Source organism: Lampetra fluviatilis, chromosome 52, assembly GCF_964198595.1.
Source record: "Lampetra fluviatilis chromosome 52, kcLamFluv1.1, whole genome shotgun sequence".
NCBI lineage: Eukaryota > Metazoa > Chordata > Hyperoartia > Petromyzontiformes > Petromyzontidae > Lampetra > Lampetra fluviatilis.
In genome coordinates this window covers 4,706,046-4,729,637 of record NC_136326.1, presented here as the reverse complement: position 1 = coordinate 4,729,637, position 23,592 = coordinate 4,706,046, and the positions used below count along the sequence as shown (strand labels likewise).

Here is a 23,592-nt window from a genome sequence, read left to right as displayed (position 1 = left end):
ATCAATGAGCATTGCACGGACATAAATCAACGTCAAATACTAAAATCTCGTGCCGCGCGAGTCGGCCGGGGGCAGTTGATTTTTAGACCGAATAAAAGCACAGACACAATCAAAAGCCACCGACACATGAAACCGTTAGAGCGCGTGACGATTACTTCCGGCAAATGCCGATAGCGCAGCCGACTTGAAACAAATGGCTGAACTTTTGACTTAAAACTTTCGTGACTGCAGGAATTCATATTCTTGGTTATTTCGGTAAAGTCACGTAGATAGAAAATTCAAACAAAATAAAATAAAAAAACAAAATTAAAGCAAAAAGCCACAACGCTTCGATCGCAACACAAGCGGTCTTCATCAGGCGGAGAGAAAAGAGGGGAAAAGCCTCCAAATGCAAATGGGTTGGAAAAAAAACCACAAAGCAAAGCACCTGCTGCGCCAGCGACTCGAAGATGCCCCAGAAGAGCTTCCTGGTGAGGTGCAGCTCCTCCTCCGAAGCGACGCCCAAACCCAGCCACCCTCCGGGCAGGCAGTAGTAGCGCCAGCACCGCTCGTAGTGGTTGGTGAGCAGCTGCAACCACAACCGCAACAAAACCACGATGGTTACGACAATGGCAACGACGCCACGTTAATATAAAACAAGGGAGCCGTCGCCCTCATTTTCACCTGCTCTGTCCACTTTCTATTTAAAATAAATTTCTCTCACCTTTCGCTAAAAACTACCACGTACCCCACTCGCGGTCCCCGCTCGGTGCGGCATCGAGCCCACTCTCCTCCCCGTCTCTAAACCCAGGTGCACGGCGTTCGGAACCGAGGCTCGCGGAGTTTCTCTACTGCCCTCCCCGCGTCGCGGTTTGTGTGTTCCGTACCGGGCTCCCACTGAAATCATTTTTTTATATATATAAGGTCAGCGCAACTGGACCGACGATCCAGAGGTCGCCGGGTTCAATTCGATTCGATCTCCCGGCACGCCAGTTGCATCAACGGTGGGAGGTTATTCAGATCCAACTCAATTCTCCAAAATCAACAAAACTGTTAAGACGACAGTTTGGTTCACAGTGGTTCATCTACGGGAGAGTTATACTGGTAGGAACCTCCTGGTTACACCAGCCCACAGGGGATTATTGTGTCCGTCGTGCAGGGAGGAGCTGGGTGGGGAGGAAGGGGCTGGGTGGGGAGGGGCTGGTGGGGAGGGGCTGGGTGGGGAGGGTGGAGCTGGGTGCCTGGTGGGAGAGGTGGGGCTGGGTGGGGAGGGGCTGGTCACCCCGTGGTGCCCTTATAAAACTCAACATTTAACCTACTCACGCCGGCTTGTGCCCGCCCTCACAGTCGGGCATATTTGCGGAATACACCACGCCGCCGTTGACCCTGGCCATTGCGTTCATACCAGCTTCCTCCTCAGGAATGTGTTACTGGGCTAAAAACAAAAAACGGTCCCACAGAGAAACGAGGCTGTTGGCTGACGCGTTTTGTTCGCCGCCGGTCGTGAACTCGGCGCCCCCCCCCCCCACCTTGAGCGGCATCTTGGAGTGCTCGTTGAGGAGGGGGACGTCGAACGACAGCCGGCGCAGAAGGTGCTGCATCATCGAGGGGCGCAGCTGCCTGCACTCGGCGGTGGCAGCAGCAGGGAGCAGGCGCACAAGAGGGAGAAAGGGGAGATCGCGGTCTCCACGGGTGCTTCCCCGACATCACCGCGCGCTCGTTACCTGAAAACTAAGCTGCGAACTATCTTTTGTATTTTACCAGGTAAGGCCCACCGAGCGATGTGGCTCTTTCTTCTTGGTTTCTTTCGGTAAAGTCACGTAGAAGGGAAATAATAAAATAATAAAAATAAAACATCATAAAATTTCGGCCACAACGCAAGCAGCCGTCCTCAGGTGAAGAACAGGTCTGTCGGAAAGACAGCGTCTGGCGTTCATTCCGACGCTGTCTTTCCGACAGACCTGTTCTTCACCTGAGGACGACTGCTTGCGTTGTGGCCGAAACGTCGTGAGAATTATTTTATTATGTTGATATTTATTATTTTATTATTTCCCTTCTACGTGACTTTACCGAAAGAACCAAGAAGATAAATCCCTGCAGTCACGAAAGCTTTACATCGAAAGATGTGGCTCTTTGTCGGAAGCGACCTGGCCACAATTGATGGCTCAACGAAGTGGCTTATCACGTGGACATTGAAAGCAGCAGCCAGATACTCTGAACGCGTGGTGATTCCTAATGCGGAGGTAAAAACTGGAAGACCCAGAGAAAAATCCACGCGACCACGGGGAGAACACGCAAACTCCAAATATACAGGCGTCAGGGTCAGGATTGTAACCACGACCTCCTGCATACCAGGCGAGGGAGTTAACATTTCGCCACCGTGGCGCCCCGGACGGATTCCGGCTATGAGAGGCCTACGGCTAATTGGGAGGGAAAGGCCTAAGGATGTATTATTACATTTTGTAAAGAAAGAATATCGAAGTCATCGAACATATTGATTAATTTACCGATGTAAAATGAACACATTTATTTGACTCAAGGTAAATTCACCAAACTTCAGATCACTCGGCTGCACTCTCTCCAAGCTTCAGCCGTGGCAAAGTGCCCGAATGATGTCATCGTGATCGAAGGACGAGACTCGTGAGAGGCCTTCCCGGGTGAACGAGCATCACAACAACGACAACAACAACTCCCCCCCGCTCCGTGTCCCCCCGCGGCAAAACCGACCCGCAGACGGAGATGAGGCAGTCCTCGATGGCGTCCCTCTGCGCCTTGGTGAGCGAGCGGCCCTTGGAGAGCTTGTACACGGTGTGCAGCATCGAGTCCACCAGCGTGGCGTGGTGCTCCGTCTCGGCAAACAGCGGCGCGCACTTGGTGATGAGCGGCAGCACTGCCGTGCTCAGGTAGCGATACATCGCCAGCGCCATGTCCGTGGAGCTCAGCAGCGGCTGGAGCATGGCAGCAAGGGAGGGATGAACGGAGGGGGGGGGGGGACGCGGGGTGGGTGGTGAGTTGTTAGGGGTGGTGGAGTTCGAGCTCGGTGAATTCTTTTTTCCGCCCGGGGAAACTGGAGCCAGGGGGTCCCGGCAACGAGGCTCAAGGGGGGCCGCCGGGTTGGTTTTTCCACTGCGGGAGACGAGCTGTGCCGTGCCGTACCGTGCCGATCAACGTCACACCCCGCCCATTGGCCCTGGCCCTGCTTGGCCTGGAGCCAGATTTAGACGACGTCACGGGTTTAACTTCTAGCTCGGCTCAGCTCATAGCCGGTGGAAAACCGCCCGCACCGTGAGAGCCCCCCACGTTGTGCCAGTGGCTAAAAGGGGGATCAAAGTGTCAAAACCGGAGGGAAAAGTTTTATTTTTCGATTTAAAGCTTTCATGACTGCAGGGATTCATGTTCTTGGTTCTTCCGCAATCATCATCAGGTGTGATGATGATTGCTTGTGTTGCAATCGAAACGTCGTGAGAATTGTATTGTTTAATTTTTATTATTTTATTATTTCCCTTCTACGTGACTTTACCGAAAGAACCAGGAAAAGTTTTACTCCAACGCCTCAAGAGCGTTACCCTGGAGGGCTGAGAGAGACAATTAAAGCATCTGTGAGATGGCTCGTGGAGCTGTGCGGTGCCTTAGTGACAGTTTATGTGTAACGTGAGGATATATCCGGGTTGCTGATGGATCACACCTCGTTACGATGATTGGCTCTACCGGTCCTGGCCCATAGCCAATGGGGGGAAGTCTAGGGGCGTGGCCCTGACATAATGGGAAGGTGACATCTGTAAGTAGAGGATTGGATCTGCTGGCTTTAGCCACAGCCAATGGGGGGACGAGTCAGGGGCGTGGTCCTGGGAACGTACGATGGAGTCTAGAAGATTCCATAGAGGTTAACCAGGATTGGTGGAAAGGTACCACGTGACCCGGGTATTAAAAGGGGTGGAAACAGACAACACGTGGTAAGATCTGGAACGAACGGAGGGTGAGGCCACGCTGGAGCGGGGTCCAGGCTGCCACGTGGCCGCGCGTGTCTCTCTCTCTCTCCCTCTCACGCTGTCTGTCAGCAGCGTGAAGGAGTAAGATAGGAGTGTTGTGAACGAAAGACAAATAAAGACTGGATTCCAGATGTCGCTTCCACGACCTTTATTACATATGATAGGGTGGGCAGGGTGGGATGGGCAGGGCGGGATGGGCAAGGTGGGATGAGCGGCGGGATGAGTGGTGGGGTAGGGGTGGGGGTGGCTCACGTTGTCGAGGGAGGCGGCTGCGCGCAGGTCGGGCAGGAATCCGATGTCCAGGAGGTGCAGCAGGAACTCGCGGCTCTCGATGCCGTACACGCGGTCAAGGAAGAGCACGATGGGCGCCTTGTGGTCCGGGCAGAAGCCGGCAGACATGCGCGGTTGCACCACGCCACCGTCTGCCGCCGAACGCAACCACACACACACACAACACGTGCGCACGCACATTCACTCTCACACTCGCACACTCACACTCGCACACTCACGATCTCACTCTCCCACTCTCTCACTCTCTGTCAGGCTCACGAACTCTCACACTCACTAACTCTCACACACACTCACTCTCCCACTATCACACTCACTAAATCTCACACTCACTCACCGTCTCTCACACTCACTAAATCTCACATTTACTCACTGATTTTCATACTCACTAAATCTCACACTCTAACACTCTCCCGCACACACATGCTCACTCTCCCACTCACTCTCTCTCACACATTCACTTACTCTCATATTCACTTACTCTCACACTCACTCTCACACTCTCCCACTAACTCACTCTCCCACTTACTCACTCTCACACTCACATTTACTCTCAGAATCAGAATCTCAATTTATAAAGACGGAGAGAGATTGCGTTTCCATACCTCTGTGCCCTTGCCCAAACGATCGACACTTTCAAACCACAGACATCTCAAGTGACCCATCACGGAACGCTAAATCACTCATCCTGCAAGAAGCTCTCAGCTTTCGTTCCCCATGCCATAGCCCAACTCGCCGCGTCCGTTTTCACAAAAACTCTCGGAAAACTTCTCTCGACTTCGGGAAACGTCCCAAGTGCCATCTGTCACAGCTACGGCGTCGCCGTTTGTTGCTGGACGCTTAAACGTTATCGCCCTCGGGGAACGGTGCTCAACAATCGTTTAAATACATATATAATAATGACCATGATGACGATTGAACTACCAAACAAAGCACAAATTCGGCTGCAGTTGGAGTCTTGTTGTGCCGCACCTCCGATTAGCACGGTTGGCTACGTACAGCGCGAACGAAGTTTCGACATACGTACGTACAAACAGACTGGCAACTCAGACACCCAGAGAGGCGGGGGAGCGGGCGGGGGTGGCGGCACCTTTCCCGATGGTGGGCATGTTGAACGTGATGCTGATAACCCCCTCCAAGTCTTCCAGGGGCACCAGGGATCGTAGGATTGCTCGGATTCTCAGCGCCTCTCCCTTCCCGGCTTGGATCAGCTGTAGGGAACACGTCGGGCAAAGAAGGGAGGCGGGTGGGGGGTGAGGGCCTTCCCCCTGTGAGCTAGCGCCGAGGTTTTTCGCGGCTGTTGCCGCGTCGCTCGACGCCGTCTTGTCAGCGTTGTAGCTGAGCCGCTTGTGCGTTCCCAGATTCAGAGGTGATCCTGCAACTTGCAAGACGTCACAGAACGGTAAAAGGGTTGGGCACGTAATTAAGGAGGTGGCCAGATGGGGTCAAGGGTCAGATGACTGTGCTTCAGCCTTACGGTGGACGTTGAAGATCCTGTGGCATCTTTCGCACGAGTAGGCCACTATGTGCTTCGCGTCATGGTCCAAATTTTGTCAAGTTTGAAAAAAAAACGATGACGTACACGTGCGTACGTCATCGGAATGGGAAAGGGTTAATGAAACGATTGAAGGTCCCGTCAATTCGCTGCACTTGAAAACTTGGCTCAACTCTGGCCGTCTCTGCCTGTCATCGAACCGAGGATCACGGGCCGTGCCGGATCGGTGCTCTGAAGCCCCAAATGGTCCGGGACCCCCCACCCCCCCCCCCTGAACATCTTGCATTGTTAAAATGACCGCGGCTCACGCACGTGCATCTCTGGTGCGCAGCGTCCGAGCAGATCGATGAGGGCCGAGTAGAAGGAGAGGATGGCGTGGCCGATGTGGAACGACCTCTTCCCCACCTCCTCCTCCTCCGTGCTGACCCTGGGCAACATTGCATCGTCATCACCGACGTTACATTCACACGCACTACACACACACACTACGCACATAAACACACACACTGCATACACACACACACTACGTACACACAAACACTATGTACACACACACACTATGTACACACACACCATACACACTATGTACACATACATACTAACAACACACGCACTACACACACACTACGTACACACACACTATGTACACACACTATGTGCACACACACCATACACACTACGTACACACACAGACTACCTACACACACTACACACGTGTACACACATTACGTACACATTACGTACACACACATTACGTACATCCACTACATACACATTACGTACACACGCACACTATGTACACACACACACATTACGTATAAACACACACTGCATACATACACACACAGACTACCTACACACGCACTACACACACACTACACACAATTGCATACACCTACACGCAAACACATGACACCTACACAAAAAGCACAAGCACACGTACACACACACACGTACGCACACACACGTACACACACACTCGTATGCACACACACACGTGTGCCTCCATTGCAAAGCTGTTGTTATTTGACAATGTTGTTATTTGACAATAAGAACAAACACTACTCTGCTTCACATCTGGAAAGTGAATGACAACTTTAGGGAGGAAGACATTTTTTAAATAACACAAGCATTAAACAAACCGACAAAAAAAATCATAATTAATTCAATCCCCTACACGGAGGAAAGTGTGGGTGAGGGTTTTAACTGAAACCTGTTAAGGGATGCGATGAGAATACGGGACAACACCACACACACACGCGCGCGCGCTAAATAGAGTCGTTAAACAGTTCAAAGTGCAATTCGTCGTTAGTTTCTCGAGCTGTTTTGTTAATTTAGATGTGAAACGGCTCAAACGTGGCCTGAGTCTTACAGGAAAAAAGGTGAGATGCATAACAACGATTTGTTGCTACGCGAGTGAGCAGACAATCACAATAGAGCATGCAAGTTCACATGGGGGACGGGGTGACCCGGTGACTCAGGAATCAGGAGACGCTGAACCAGCAAAGCCGAGAACCCTGAGTTCCAGACCAGGTTCCAGCGGCTGCCTGTGATTCAACCGTGTTCTCAAGTGAAGCGAGATGATGGTCTCGGCTCGGTCACGTATGACTCGCGTAGATAGAGACCCACAGACTCGCATAGAGACACATAGACTCACTTAGAGACCCACAGACTCGCATAGAGACCCATAGACTCGCATAGAGACCCATAGACTCACACAGAGACCCATAGACTCGCATAGATTGAATAGTGATCAAACCGGGTTCTTAAGTGTGACGAGTTGATGGTCTAGACCCAGTCACCACTGACTGTGCACAAAGTTAATTTTGAAAAATACTACTTTTTATATATTGTTTAGAATCATAAAAAAAATGGAACAAACTTGTCGTTAGGGCAGGGTGTGTTTGAAAGTGCAGCAGCTGACGGAACGGGTAAGAAGCCATTGGAAGGGGACCTCCCAAGAAGTTCTGTGACATCTCTTTCTGCGGGCCGTTCTCTAGGACGGGCAGTTCGTGCTTTGCAAGCGTTCCGAATGAACACCGCAATCTCTGCTAGATTCCGCCGAGAGAAGAATTGGAAGAAATTTGGAAACAGGTGAAGCGTTTACAAGGGCACTTAGAAGCCAATGAAATGCTCTTAAGATCTCCGTATAATAGTGTTGTCTCTCGCTACGAAGGTCATGACCTCAAAGAGCCCCACAATTGAATGGCATACACTGCCGCGTTCTCAAACTTTAAACATCGCACACGTGAAGCTCTACGTCAGTTCCTGTGACTACCATGGGAGCTTCTCACCACAGCAACCCCGTGGCGTCGGGGTGGAAGAAATCAATGTAGTGCCTCGACGAGACAGTTCAGCAAAATAGGTCGCTGCCCTATCTGTGCCAGAGATTGTGCGTTATCTCCTCGCATGCGTGGGTCTTCTCCGGCCACTCCGAGCCTGCATGCCGCGGTGGTGAGGAGACGTTATCGACCTCGCGTGGCACGCAGGAGTTCGCGAGTTCCATCCCGGACCCTGGCGATGCCTGTTGTAAATTTGAGATCCGCGCGTTTTCTCTCTCTCTGTCCGTGCGGTGGTCGCGTGGATTTTTTCTCCTGGATTATTTAGATTGTTTTGCTGATTTAAATGTCCAAATGATGGGCCACTTTGTCGAGCTATCATTTGCTACTAAAACATTACCACGTGGTGATGATGATGATGATGATGACGAGCCACTGCGATGAGCTACCATGAGTGACCGGGTCGCCTCTGACAAAGAGCTCACACGGCTCTTTACCTGGTCACAAAAAAAGTTTAACTCAGTTTAAGCCAAATACTAAATGCTAAAAAAATTGCCCAAACTGTGCAACACAGGAGCCCCTCGTGAAACGGGGGACCTGACACGATTCGCTGACGTGTCTACTGCTCTAATCGCGGGCAATGTGCACCAGGGTTAAAATCAGCTGAGTTCTTGAATCACCCGGTGCCAAAACCATAACCATGGTTCTTTACGAGACCATCAATACTTCACTGCCGCACATACCCTTCCGCATCTCTCGAAATGCGATTGCCCTTTCGTACAAAATAAGGTTACGTGAAGTGAAAAAAGAAAACACAACCATAAACTTCTGATGTTGTACTTGGGCTGAGTTACTACGGTTCACTTTCCAAAAGTAATCATTTGTTTTTGATATAGCGCCTGTTATACACCGGGGAGCCTCGGAGTGCTGTACGTCACGTGTCGTCTCAACGCATTTGAGAGGGCACCCCCAGTGGCAGCTGCCCCTGTGTGTGGCACAGGGCGACTCGGCACCTGGCTGCCAGTAAGGGGGGGGGGGGTGATGATTGCTGCTGTGTGTGATCCCAATTGAGAAAACACGCGGTGTGATTTATTCGAATTTGGAAAATGACACCGCATGCAAGCAAACGCGGCTTTGGAAACGGCTGACGCCGTTTTTTCTCCATCCATGTTCAGTTCTCAAACGCAGTTGCAGTGATCGGCCTCTACTGGGGATGAGCGTCACATGAACACACGCGCATTGTTTGGGAAAATTTCGGGGGTATTTTCTGATTTTGTTAATTATCTGATTACGCGTAATAATTGTCCGCGCGTTCGCGCAAACGAAAGCGACGTCACACGATAACCACGGGGATGACCGCAGTTCGCGTGATGGTTTATCACGCGCCGATATTCACTGTTGAACATGGGCCTCCGGGGGTATTAAGAATGTAAGGGAGACAAAGTGACAATCACACGCACACTTAGTTTGCACGGACACACACGCGCGGGGATTATTAACCGTGGAGGTTACGGAGACGACAAACTGCAGCGCCCACGTGAAACACTCTAGCCCACGTGAAATATCGCAGGCCACATAAGCAGCAGTGTGATGTATTTTGCGTACTCCATGGGGGTGGCGGAAAGCTGTCGGTCGAGGAGCCATCACATTCTAAGGAGCTGCTTATGTGGCGCGAGATATATGCGGAGTTGGTGGGGGTGGCATCTGTGGGGGGTTTGCAGTCCCACGATGCAGTCTCCCGAGAGGGGAGGGTTAGGAAGGACTCTCCGCCCGATGCAAAACCGTGCGACCGTAATGATTACCCCATGGCACTGCTCTTTTGAGCAAAGTCTTCGATGCGGCTCCTGGATTTACTGGAGGCCGGCGAGACAGCAGATGTCAGACAGGGGACAAAGAAGAACAAAAAAACGACAACGCAGAAATGTGACATGAACAGCGGCGGCGGAGCTTACGGAGTTCTGGACAGCGAATACAATTTTTTACACAAAGTGTGGATACAATGTAAATGTACATTTGTGCGAGTTTCACAAATACCCTCCCGCAGGGGGGCTCTCTCTCGAGCTCCGCCAAGTGGGGGTTCTTTTGCCAGTGAGCGGCAGGAGCAAGCAACCGCTTGCTCCTGCCAATCGGTGTGCGTGTGGTTTCTGGGTCGGGTCGCGTGCTCAGCACGGCAGTAGTCCCTCCCTCGGTTGACGCCTTTGATCCGTTCCACGAAAACTGCCGTTGACCGGAATAACTGTTCATCGAATTCACTCGTGAGTTGAAAAATAAGTAAGAACAGTCACTGAGTCTGCACGAGAGCTGTTACAACTGCCAAAACAGATAACGTGATGCTATCAAAGCCCGTGGAGGCACAAACGCTCATGAATGGCCGTCGCTGATTGCGCTGATTGGCTGCGGGCACGGCTCGGCTTGGATTGGTCGAAATTGCCCACCCCCCCCCCCCCCCCGTGTGTAACGTAAACATTTCCGTTGTTTGTATTTGCAAATAATAATAATAATTTACAACCCCTTTATCAATTCCCCTGCTGGATGAGGGTCTTTCCGCGCCGTGTTGGCGTTGTTTAACCGTACTCGGGGGGCGGGCGGAGGAGGGGGGCTAGAACCAGTTCAGATTCCGCTCGCCACCGATGTTAGCCCGTGGCCAGCAATCGAACCACTGCCCAGCACGTGAGAGGTATTCGAGTACGCGTGTGTTGACACGGTGTCTGTACGTGTACACGTTGACATGCGTGCACGACCCATCGGTGATTTTAGGGTCCCGCCACCCAATGATCCCACCAAGTTTGTGCGGTCAAAGCCCTCCACCACCCCGACGCGGCCAAAACGAACGGATCGTCGCGTTTGAGAGTAACGCGCGGCGTGTAACACCCGGCGCATAACACACGTGTAAGTGTGACACGTGGCGTGTAGCACGCGTGTGAGTGTAACGCCCGGCGTGTAACACACGCGTAACAGCGCGGCCGACTCACGGGGCTCCGCGCTTGTGGCCTGCCACGGGCGGGGCGCTGCGGTCGGGCTCCTCCGCCACTTTGATGGCGTCCTCGATGGCCAAGAGGAGGCCCTGGCCGCCCTCGCCGCGCAGCGCCGGCCCGAAGCACTCGGGCCTCCGGATGAGCAGCCGCACCACCACGTTGGCATTCTCCTCCACGCTCTCGCCTGCAAAAAACGAGCCTACCTTTACCCTACCACAATACAATCACTCTACCCTACCTTTTACACTTTAGCAGGTAAGGTAAAAAGCAACGAGCCTACCCTTACCCTACCCTTTACCCTTACCCCTTGGCATGTCGACACCTTTACCCTTTACGTTTACCCTTTTACCCGGTTAAAAGGGTAAATGACTTTACCTTGCCGAGGCCTATGCACAGCTAAGTGGGGCCTTACCTGGCCAAATCTAGAAACAAACAAAATACTGTTTTACAGTTTAGACTTTTTTTTTGTTTACGTACAAAACCGGCGGTAACCCTGCCCAGGCCGCGGCCAACGCCGGCCGGCACTCCTCACCGTTGACGAAGACGGCGAAGCGGAGGAAGTCGAGGAAGCGCTCGCCCTCGATGGGGTTCCAGCCGATATCAGGCCACCCGCGCGCCAGCAGCATGGGGCTGCTCTGCAGGCCGCAAGCTGCCAGGTACTTCACCACCTTGCATGCGCAGGACGGACACGCGCAGGCGCGCGTCGCGGCGTGCGTGGGTTAGGCGCAATGACGCGACGCCGCATGCGGCTGCCCAGTCGCTCTGTGTGTACGTACGTGCGTTGAACTTCTTTAGCACCGCGTGTGGCCAACCATGAAAATCGGAAGTGCGGGGAGGTGGGGGGGAGGCACAACAAACTAAAACACAAAAAGCAGTCCGAAAGAAATTAGGTTTCAACCTAGATTTTGAAGAAAACTTTTGCTCGTGTCTGTTTAGTCAGGGGTATTTATGATTACCACCCAGCATCCTCAACAGCCTCGATGCATCGCTTCAGGGACCGCTCATGGGTTTTTTTGCGCAGAGCGCAAAAGACGGAGTGTTCTCTTACGAGCGCGTGTCCACGTGTTAGTCCGGCCTGCACTGCGCTTCTGTGTCGATGGATTTCTTTCTCTCATTATTTACACATTGGGTGCTCCACAATCGTGGACACAAACTGGACTGAGGTGACAAGGCCACTCAACTTAACAGTGGGTCCCACCTAGCACACACGAGTAGAGTCATATACTGTATTAACTTCTGTGACGAATGGGCTTCTGCAGAGGACAGAAAGAGAAGGTAGCCAAATTCATGGACTCATAGTTAGGGACTGCACTTTGCAATGTGGTATAATAATAATAATACAAATTTACATCCCTTTCTCAATCCACTGCTGGATGAGGGCATCCCCGCATCGTGCGAGTTGCAATGACAACACATTGCCAAGCTGGTCAGTGCGGGCAGGTGAAAGTCGCGGGAGCGTAGACGTGGGAGCATAGTAGTGCAGTACAGCGATGGATTTCCCGCCGTTGCCTTCAGGCCGTCCACCGTGCAAGCTTCCAGAGAGTCTACAGCCTTCCGGCACGTGGCAATGTGCCGTTGGTCGGCACGTGGCAATGTACCATTGGGTGGCACGTGGCAATGCGCCATTGGGTGTCACGTGGCAATGTGCCGTTGGGTGTCACGTGGCAATGTGCCGTTGGATGTCACGTGGCAATGCGTCGTTGGGTGTCACGTGGGAATGTGCCGTTGGGTGTCACGTGGCAATGTGCCGTTGGGTGTCACGTGGCAATGCGCCATTGGTCGGCACGTGGCAATGTGCCGTTGGTCGGCACGTGGCAATGCGCATTGGGCGCCACACTTACCTTCTCCAGGTCGGGTTCCGTCAAGGCGAGAGCGAGTTCGTTGTTGTCCATCACGGACGCCGCCGCCACATCCAGGGGCGTCGAGCCCTTGATTCCAAACGACGCTGCAATGGAACGCCGGGGGTGGAGGGGAGGTAGGGGGGCGGGGGGTTGGGGTTAGCCAGGCGGCACGACAAAGCTAAACTTAAAGACTAAACCATTTTTATTTTAACCAGGTAAGGCCCTGTTGAGCTAAATAAAGCACTTTTTCAGAAGCGACCTGGCTATCACAAATGATTGCTTAACGAAGTGGCTTATCATCATGTGGAAATGTATAGCAGACAAACACTCTAAACGCGTGATGTTGATTATAAACATGGAGATAAAAACCGGAGGGAACCGGAGGAAGAATCCACGTGACCACGGGGATAGAGAGACATGCAAGCTCCAGAGTATTTGGCTGCTATAAATGTCCACGTGATGAGTCACTTGCGTGGAGCTCTCATTTGTGGCCAGGTCGCTTCTGAAACAGCAGCTACGTCGGCTCAGTGGGCCTGACCTGATAAAATAAATAAAAATTGCTTCGTAGTGCAGTTTTAAGTTTTATATGTCATTGTCGTCGCGAACGCTGAACGCGGGCCCGGAGATTGGTTGACGGGTACACGCCAACGGGAGCGGCTCACCGTTGCCCAGACCGAAGCTGCTGTTCTCCAGCAGGTAGCTCAGGTGCTCAAACATGGACTTCTGGTTCTGCCGGCTGATGCGGCAGAAGTAGCAGAGGAATCGACAGCAGTTCGCCACCATCTTAGGGAAGGTGATCTCCTGTGGGGGGGGGGGGCGGGGGGCGGAGGAGGGGGCACATCAACAATCAAGTTATCTTGATACAGGATTTTTTTTGTTTTTTTGGGCTAGATCGTGTACATATAAACGTGTCATTATAACTCGCCACCACCCGACACAGCCAATTGCTAAAGGTTTTGTCACGTACACAAAAAAAACGTGACCAATTGGGAACTACTTCAGCACACCGGTTGCGTGTTGGAGAATAAACCCAACGGTGTTTACAATTCGAGTACGACGTTTCGCGGGGCGCTTACAAAAACCAGCTTCATCGGGCAATTAGTCAGAATTGTGAGGAAGTCCTCCAAGTGAACGGAGTTACAAGTTTTGATTTCAAGCTTTCGTGACTCCAGGGATTCATATTCGTGGTTTTTTCGGTAAAGGCACATAGAAGGGAAACAATATAAGAATAAACATATAAAACAATAGAAATTCTCATGACGTTTTGACTGCAACACAAGCAATTATCATCAGGTGTGAAATCCACAGCAAGAAAAGGAGTTACAAGTGTTCTTGTGTGTAACCGAGTGAGAACTCTAGGGGCCAGTATGTCTTGTTTGGTGTTGCAACGTTCTTACCCACCCCTACTGGACATCTGTGACAAATATCTTTACGGCTCATCGGATTCCTCCAGGATAATATTCACATTCTGAAAAAAGATTCTGCATGTATGCATGTTGAACTTTATTTCGCACCGTACGTAGCCAACCGTGCTAATCGGAGGTGCGGGGGAAGGACTAAAAAAACTGAACACAAAAATCAGTTCTAAAGAAATTAAGTTTTCAATCTAGATTTCAAAGTGCATAGCTCCAGCGACTACCTAGATATCGGAAGAGCATTCCAGACAGCCACAGAAGAACGTCTGAAAGCGCACGACGCTGCGACCGTCCTTGTTCGACGGCTAGCCAAAAGCTGCTGTGAGGATGAGCGGAGTTTTGGGTGATGGTTTATGAGTCTCATTTGCGAGAGTGACCCGGGGCACGAGTCTGCCAGCAGGGGGCGGTGATTGCTGCTGTGAGTAAACCCCAAAGTTATTAATGTTCGAATTGGGCAAAATTTGGACCGCAACGCCGGCACACGGCGGCCTACTCTTGCGAACGATGCCAGGGAATCTTTACCGTCCACTGTGAGTGAAGCAGACTTCGTGCAATAGTAATATTTAAAGCCTCGACGCAGAGGTGTTGTTTCTCTGTGTGCCTATGTGTGTGTCTCTCTCTGTGTGTCTCTGTGTTCTCTCTCTCTGCTTGTGTGTCTGTCTGTGTGTCTCCGTGTCTGTGTTTTGTCTCTCTCTCAAATGTAGCAATCTTTGGAAGAACGTAATCAACCAGGTAGGGTGTTGACTGTTATGTTAGCCGACTCTCTGTGTTGTATTGCATTATATTTCTAACTTTACTAGGTTTGTTTTCTCTTTCATCCGTACCTGATGATGATTGCTTGTGTTGAAATCGATCGTGGTATGCTATTATTTAATTTATTTTTCTTTCTACGTGACTTTACCTAAAGAACCAGTAGTATTCTAGCGGTTAACACACAGCGCAGTATTAACCAGGGCGGCCGCCACATTCGAACCGCGAACCTCTGCAACAAGCGACGAGCGCCCTACCGCCAGGCAGCGTCACCGCCTCGGGAAGGCCAAGTGCTGTCGTTTTGCATTGAGACCTAAAGAACTCAAAAAGTATTTGGACATAGGAAAAGTATTAGGGTTGAGTTTCACGTTCAAACGCTTCTAACTTTTGGATTATTCTCACTGTGGTTTTTATTTTTTTAACCGTGATCACAGCGTAAAATCGCCCCCGACTGAGCAAACTTGGCAAGACTATCCTGAAAAGGAGACCTGAGCCTCCGATTGGTGTACAGAACACATAACCTTGGGCAGTCACGTGACCTCTCTGCACGACCTGATTGGAGGCTGACATCCCATTCGTCCACTAGGCGGAGCGACTGATTAGATTAGTCCAGATTTGGTTAGCTATATGTTTTCCCGCACCTCCGTTTAGCACGGTTGGCTACATACGGCGCGAAAGAAGTTCATCATGCAAAATGGCGCTGGGATTATTTCCGTCAACGATTGTCGCCGATGGTTGGCCTTTAAAGGAGCCATACCGTGGCACGGCATTGCGACCTTTGTTCTTGAAAGCATGAAACTCAACAAAAACCTGGATGGGAAACAAACGCTCACCTGACCCTCGCCTCCACTCAGCACGTTCACCATCACCTCCATGACCGTCTCGTGCATCCCCAGGGCTCGCATCAGGTTGGGGTGCTGGTAGAACAGCTTGTTGTTCATGATGTTGCTGCACGCGCCAGGAGGGAGACTCGTTAATTGTAAATGAAAACAGACTGTCGGGGCAAGTGCCGTTGGCTAGCACCTGTGAAGGCCGGCACGGCACACGAGGGTGTGGGTGGCCAGCATCACGCCTGGCGGCAATTGTCTTCCCACTGGCGATGTTTACACACCGCACCAGGTACTCATTTGAGGCTGAGTCGACCTAGGGGAGGCCCAGGACTAGTTCAGATAACAGTCACTGGTGTTGGTGGACGAGACCGGGAATCGAACTCGGGTGGCCGGCTTCGTGGCGCAGTGCACCAATCGCTCCACTACCGCTCCCCTACTTTGTAATTTCACACCGCTCGTGGTGGCGCCCACACCTGATCCGGGACTTAGCAGGCGGATTCCAGGGGATGCATCGCGTGAGAATAATTACCAACCTCCAGGGCTGAGACAGGCAGCAGCAGAAGACAGTGCAGGGACTCCTCTACTTACGAACAAGTTAGGTTCGAGAGTTCTGTTCGTAAGTCGATTTGTTCAAGTCCAACTTTACTCCTGTCGATTCCAAACGTGTTGTGCAGCATGTACACTAAACACGGGGAATGGCTTTAAAAGTTGTATAATCTCCTGTAGATGCAGATGCCACTGGTTCTTCACGTTCTGCAGATGTAGATGCCATCTATTGCGACTGTCGGTTCGAACAGGCAACTGGACACACGGACACGTTTGTTCGTATCTCTGAAAGTTCGTACGTCGAATAGTTCACAAGTGCAGGAATCCCTGTATAGTAAGTAGCCTAAACAGATTGAACACGTGACCACGGCTATCAACGTTAACAACGGCTGTTCTAACAATCGGACAATCATAAATACATTTTTTTTTATATGAAACCCCATCAAATCCCCGTGCTGCATCACCCAATGCCGCGGATCATGAGCTGCTCCTCCTCCTTGCCCATGCGCACGCGCAGCAGCGAGCGGATCTGCCCGAGCGAGGCGAGAAGGTCGAGCGTGTCCTCGATGGAGTTGCCGCTGATGGTGTACGTCTTGGGCAGCGCGCGCATCAGCTCGCCGATGCCGTCGTACTGCCGGTGGAGCAGGCCGAACATGGCGCGCACCAGCTCGGGGTCGGCCACGCGCGACTCCTGCGCCCAGTGGATCATCACCGTCGAGATGAGCTCGTGCAACGTGGCTGGGGGGCGAGGTGGAGGAGAGGGAGGAGGAGGGGGGAGATGGTGGGGTGGGACAGGAGAGAGGTGGGGGTAAAAGGAGGTGAGTGGGGGGAGAGGTGAGTGGGGGGAGAGGTGGTGAGTGGGGGAGAGACAGTGAGTGGGGGGAGAGGAGGTGAGTGGGGGTAGGGATCAGAGTAGAGGAGTAGTGAAGAGGAAGGGGTAGAGGGCAGGGAAGTGGAGGGGAGTGTGTACAAGAGGAGGAGACCAGAGAGCAAGGTGGAGAAGGAGAGCGGTGGAAGGGATAGGAATTGGTTGGGAGAAGAGGAGATTTGTATAGGGGGGGGGGGGATGGAGAAAGAAAGAGACGGGACACACGGCCGTCAATATTACGTGGAGAACGTTTACGGTGAATTCGCAGGAGATAACGTGTGTCTGCACGCGAGGCTTGGGCCTGTGGGCGTTGCCATCCGCCCCGAAACTCACACGGCTTCTTCTCCTCCTCGTCTTGAGGCTTATCCTCCTCCTTGGCCTTGCGCAGGTTCTTCACGCGCTCCACCAGGGACATCAGCTTCCCGCGCCACGACGGGTCAGCCTCCCCTTCCTCCTCCTCCTCCACCTCAAGCTCAAAGCCTGGCCAAGCAGCGCCGATGTCATCGTCGTCGTCATCGTCATCATCGGCATCTCCACCACGAGTGCTACCACTATTACCACCGCTACATTCACCTTTGCAACAACACTACGATCAATGAAACTAAACGATGTTTTTATTTTACAAGGTAAGGCCCACTGAGCTATATCGCTCTTTTTCAGAAGCGACCTAGCCACAAATGATAGCTCAAGGAAGAGGCTTATCACATGGATTTTTTTTATAGCAGCCAAATACCATACACGCACATTGATTCTAAATGCGAGGGGCAAAACCGGAGGACCCGGTGAAAAATCCACGCGACCACCTGGAGAGAGACACGCAAACTCCAAATATAGAGCAGGTGTCAGGGTCAGGATCGAACCTACGACCTCCTGTATCCCCTGCGAGGTAGTTAAAATCTCGCCACCATCGCAGCCATATAATATAATTTCCGATCCGCTGCTGGACGAAGACTTCCCCCGGGCTGTGTTGAAAGCGGGGGTCGCTTGATTTGGACCACGACATCATGCTCCAATTTTTTTTATTTGTTTCCAACTACTCGCAAAGTGCTTCATTGGGCAAAGTCACATAGCAATGGCCACTTGCAGGCCGGTGCTGCATTCACATTCTGCCTCACAGGGACAACTGCCACCGGGAGTCCCCTGCCATGGGCATGGAATTAATATAAAGCATCGATGATGATAATGATGATAATCGTGATCATCATCATTATGATCATCATGATATCCTGGCATATTTACTATCCACAGAGTGTATATACTCCATATCCTAGCAGATTCACTCAACACAGATGGTATATTCCATGTCCTGGCATCTTCACTACCCATAGATGGTATATTCCGTATACAACAGAGGATGCCCTCACCGCAATGCAGCAGCAGATCATGATGGAAATTCTCCAGTTTCTCCTGAACCTCATCAGGACATGGGCTCTCCTCATCCTCCGCAATGTTCTTGAAGCTGACCAGCATGTTGACCTGCACAACAAAAACAAAAGATCCCCCATAAAGTCTTTAACAGACTTGGGGCAAGTGCTGTGAGCGACCACCTATTAATGCCAGCACGACTCACAAATGGTTTAGTGAGTGGCCAGCAACATGCCCGGCCGCCTTTGTCTCTCCATTGCTGACTATTATACATCACAAGGTGCCAATTTGAGTCAACCTAGTGGAGGCCCAGGACCGGTTCAGATATTTGTCACCGATGTTGGCCGTGAGCGGGAAGCGTACTCGGGTCGCCGGCTTCGTAGCGCAGTGACCCAACCACTACCCTAACGTTGCCCACCTGGATAACAAACACACGCATGGCGATCCATCCTCTTTCCCATTACGAGCAGCAATGAAAATGAGTAGAGTATGATGAGTGAATGAGTGAGTGAACGTGAGGGCGAGTGTAAGGCTATAGCGGTGGTGGCTGTGGGTGAGTGAGTAGGTGAGCGAGCGGGTGAGCGAGTGGGTGAGTGAACGTGAGGGTGAGAGTAAGGCTACAGCAGTGGTGGCTGTGTGTGAGCAGGTGAGCGAGTCCGATGAACGAGCGAGCGGGTGAGTGTGCGTGCCAAGGGTCCGCGCAACCCTCGGAGTCACCTGTTCCTGCGGCGGCGAGCGGAACTCCTTGGTCTTGCGTGCGGTGTGCGCAGCCGACATGTTGAGCGCCTGCATGACCTCGTCGTAGCGGAACTTCTGGTTGGCCTGGACCTTGGCGACGAAGGCGTCCGAGAACGCCACGATCGCCTCGATGCGGTGGCGCAGCTGGCACTCGCACAGGTACTCCAGAAGGTGGCACATCTAGGCAGGGCGACACACGACAGCTCATGTCGCCGTGACTCGGCCCACATCATCAGTTCGACCCGCATCGACGATGCGACTGGCGTGGTCGGTGCCACCGGCATTGTTGATCCGAATGGCATCGTCGATGCCACTGGCATGATCGGTGTGACCGGAATGGTCGATACGACCGGCATCTTTGATTCGACTGGCATCATCGATTCCACAAGCTCCAAATTTGAGTTATATCGCGTCGATGGGACGCTTCCGTGTGTCTAATGGTCAGCACACTGGGCTCACGATTCAGAGGTCAACAGCTCAATTCGAAATCACGGAACAGCAGTTGAAACAACGACTGTACAAGCTTATTAAATTCCCCCCACCCCCCACCCCCCTTATCGCCGCCTCTGGCGAGCAGTAGAAATGGGCTCAACCAGTTCGTAGATCGGCAGGTCGTGTGTGTTGGGATAAAGCGTGGGTACTCCAACCCCTTGCAGGATGTCTGGCCAGTGTGTACGAGTAGGCCAACATAACCTCCCTAGTGGGGCTCTCTGGAGCTCCCTGTAGTGGAGCCGTCTCCGCCAGCAGTGTTCGTGAGCAGGGAATTAGAGGCCTGCGCCTTTATTGTAAAGCGCCGGAATGGTGACCGAATGCCAAGATGCTGCACATTGACAGATATATTTTACTGCCAAGAATAAAAGAGTCCTTGCGATGGCAACAGAACCACAACAGGCCCAGGGCAAGGCCATGATAATTAAAAACATGTATTCTATGCTCACAAAGTGCAGAACCAAGTTGAAGGTAGTTTTTTTTGTTGTTGGAGCGGTTGGTGATACACTTGAGAACCCAGTGTCATAAACGGGCAACCCCCGGAATTGAACACCGGCATCCCAACGCGCCGACCTCAGAGCCAGCCGGCCGACCTCGAAGCCAGCTGGCCGACCTCATAGTGAACCGGCCGTCCTCGAGCCCCTTCAGCCGGTTTAAATAAAATAAGTCTCACGAACCCCGAAGCGGCTGGGCCCACCCTTCCCCTCCACGCCCTCTCACCTGCAACTTCACTGGCTCTACGAGCTTCATGTAGAGCAGGCCCTCGCCGGCGATCACCTCCTCCTCCCCTTCCCCGTCGCCGTCGCCCGCGGCCTTCTCCTTCCTCTCCGCGTCGTCCGCCTCCTTCTCCCGCCCGCTCTCCTTCTCCGCCTCGTCGTCCACGCCGCCGCGTCCGCGTCTCTTCCTCAACGCCCTCCTCCTCTTCGCTTTGGACGCGGCGTGCTCCGCCTCTCCCTCGACCATCTCCACATTCTCATCCCCTTCCTCGTCCTCCTCTTCGTCGTATTCGTCCCCCTCCTCGTCCTCCTCGTCGTCGTCATAAAAATCGTCCTTCTCCTCATCCCCGGCGCCTTCCAGCGCCAGCAACTCCTTCGCCGGGCTCCCCCCCCCGACCCCGTCGCCACCCGCCACCTCCTCCTCCTCCTCCTCGTCTCTGTGCTCCTTGAAGACGCCGGGGTCGATGAGGAGGAGGATGTGCCGCACGTCGTCGTCCCCGAACACGCCCATGACGAGCAGCGTGCACACGAGCTTGAGCAGCGGCACGAACAGGAACTCCGTGCTGCTACCCACGGGGTCGCGGATGTGCCAGCCGCCGTCACGCACAGCCTCCGTCAGCATGTCCAGCGTCTTCACCTGTTGTTGGAGGCGGGGGAAAACAGCAGCGGCGGTAAGTTGGTCCCACACAGAAAGGCCGAGAAGAACCAGGCCCGGGCGCGGGGGCCCTACAACTCGTGCATGTGTGTACACGTGCGTGTGCGCGTGTGCGCGTGTGTTGTGTGTGTGTTGTGTTTGTTGAACTTATTTCGCACCGTACGTAGTCAACCGAACTAATCGGAGGTGCGGGTAAGGAGAGGAAACTAAACACACCACTGCCACCACCACCACCACCGCTACTACCAATCAACACCACTACCGCCACCACCGCCCCTATCACTAACACCACCGCCACTTCGACCACCAACACCAAGACCGCCTGCACGCCCTTCCTGCGGGAGGGGGGCGGTCGGGAAGGGCCGGATGAGAGCCTCACCTTGAGGATGCCGAGCGGGAACTCGGGGCTGTGCTGGTACACGCTGCCCAGCGACTTGACAAAGCTGATCTCGGACGAGTACATGAGCGGGCGGAGCGACGTGGTGAGCCCAACGCCCGGCAGCCCGTGCCGCTTGCTCTCGTCGGGGAACAGGGTGATGCTGCACGTCTCGTCCGTCATGGGCACGATGTACTCGTTGCTCATCATCAGGCGGACCGTCGAGTACGTCTGCAGGTGGATGTCAATGAGCAGGTCGTAGTAGCCGCTGCGCAGGAGGCCCGGAATGTACTTGGACTCGATGGCGTAGAGCAGCTGGTTCTCGGCGACGTGGCTGCAGAGGGCGTGCGACACGCGGCTGTTGCCCAGGGCGCACAGCGCCGAGTAGAGCTTCAGGGTGTAGAACTGGAACTTGAGCAGGTCCATGCGCTCGGAGAGTTCCAGGATGTCGATGCACCTGCGCGGTTGGGTGGGTGGAGGGGGGGGCAGCGGGGTAGGGGGGGGTGCCAAACATCGAGACGTGTTAATAGTTTCCCTGCGGCGTCGTCCGTCACGACCGCAATCGCGAAACGCCGTACAATAATTACCACGATCGTATCGAGGGAGAGAAGGAACCCGTGAATGAGAAAGCTGTTAAGTGCAGACATCAACAACATTATGAAAAGGTAAATAAGTTCATATTTTTTTGTGTGCGTGGGTATAATTGTTTTTAGGTTTCCCTTAAAGATCACAGTACTGAGCACGCGTGATTCCTCTTCCTTGCGTTTTTTTAGACAAGGTGCTTTTGAATGTCGTGCAATGCCCTGTCCAACCGACACACAACTCCCAACGACGAGACAAACCTATTGAACTGACCATTTAGTTTCAATCATCAACTACCAGGGCTGGATTAAGGCTATGAGGGGCCTAAAGATAATAGGAGAGAAGCTGCCTAAGTATGTATTACACATTGCAAAGAAAAATGATAAAGTCATCAAACGTCTATATATGTTTTACCTATGTAAAAGTAACACATTTATTTGCCTCAAGGCAAATACATCGAACGTAAATCATCCGCTGCACTAATTTCTTCAAGCAAACAACACGTCTTTTTTCCGACGTTTATCTGTGGCAAAGTCACGAATTACGTCACGGTAATTCAAAGGACTGAGGGTCCGCGCTACCGTCGCTCCGCTGGGAATTCAATGTGGAACGTAGGGCCTAAAGGAGGGCCTCCAAAAAATATGAAAGCCTGAGGCCTTATTAGCCTATTGGGATATTCCGGCCCCGGTCACAAACACCTCCCCTTCTTTTCGTCCCACTGCTGACTAAAATAAAAAGGGAGGTTCGATCCTCCCGTCAACCGTCCACGCCGCCAATGGCCGACCATCAACCCGAATCGGCACCGCTCCGTGTGGCCTACGGGGCCACCTGATGCACAAATGGCACCGTGGAAGATCCGGCGGCATTGCGAGTGTGCGCAGCCACGTGATCCCAAACCAACCGACCCACGTCGTAAACGACCCGCCCAGCGTCTGCCTTCACTCCGTCAAAGGAGGAATGGGTATGAGATCCGCTCTGCTTCCCAACAGACAATTGACGAGCGGGCAACGCATCTCACGATGACGTCTTTGCTCTGCTGTCATCAATCCGTGCTAAAGAGGAGGAGGAGGGAGGAGGAGGAGCCCCGTGGCACGCGACCTGTTCTCCTCGGGGAAGTGCAGCGCCATCATGACGAGCGGATCGGTGCACTCCACCATCCAGCCCTCGCGCTCGCTCGTGCGCGCCACATCCACGTGCAGGAACTCGTTGGGCGTGCGGCTCCACAGCACCGGCATGAGCATCTGCACGTCGAGCCGCGGCGGGCACTGCGGCGTCGGATGCTGGCGCTCGCTCTTGAACATGCCGGCCGACAACGGCATCACGTTCTGACGGGCGGCAAGCAGGGATCAGGAACGGGGAGGAAGCGCCGGTTGACGGAGATGGAACGGTGGCAGCGGCAGCAGAGATAGCAGCAGC

General features: G+C 52.9%; 1 protein-coding gene across 1 annotated transcript in view; it reads right to left on the bottom strand.

Annotated features, from left to right (window-relative positions):
- The window catches only part of LOC144949015 (ryanodine receptor 2-like), a 260,188-nt gene that overhangs the window by 177,060 nt on the left and 59,536 nt on the right, over positions 1-23,592 (bottom strand). Inside the window, exons 36-54 of the mRNA XM_078878800.1 lie at positions 23,275-23,501; positions 21,598-22,051; positions 20,568-21,200; positions 19,338-19,538; positions 18,620-18,731; positions 17,589-17,735; positions 16,852-17,125; positions 15,845-15,959; positions 13,509-13,647; positions 12,847-12,950; positions 11,538-11,673; positions 11,003-11,189; positions 9,833-9,883; positions 6,064-6,178; positions 5,347-5,467; positions 4,221-4,390; positions 2,707-2,927; positions 1,509-1,599; positions 428-568 (exon numbers count right to left, since the gene is read on the bottom strand). Coding sequence (XP_078734926.1) covers positions 428-568; positions 1,509-1,599; positions 2,707-2,927; positions 4,221-4,390; positions 5,347-5,467; positions 6,064-6,178; positions 9,833-9,883; positions 11,003-11,189; positions 11,538-11,673; positions 12,847-12,950; positions 13,509-13,647; positions 15,845-15,959; positions 16,852-17,125; positions 17,589-17,735; positions 18,620-18,731; positions 19,338-19,538; positions 20,568-21,200; positions 21,598-22,051; positions 23,275-23,501 — 3,639 coding nt within the window. The remainder of the gene's footprint in view (positions 1-427; positions 569-1,508; positions 1,600-2,706; positions 2,928-4,220; positions 4,391-5,346; positions 5,468-6,063; positions 6,179-9,832; positions 9,884-11,002; positions 11,190-11,537; positions 11,674-12,846; positions 12,951-13,508; positions 13,648-15,844; positions 15,960-16,851; positions 17,126-17,588; positions 17,736-18,619; positions 18,732-19,337; positions 19,539-20,567; positions 21,201-21,597; positions 22,052-23,274; positions 23,502-23,592) is intronic.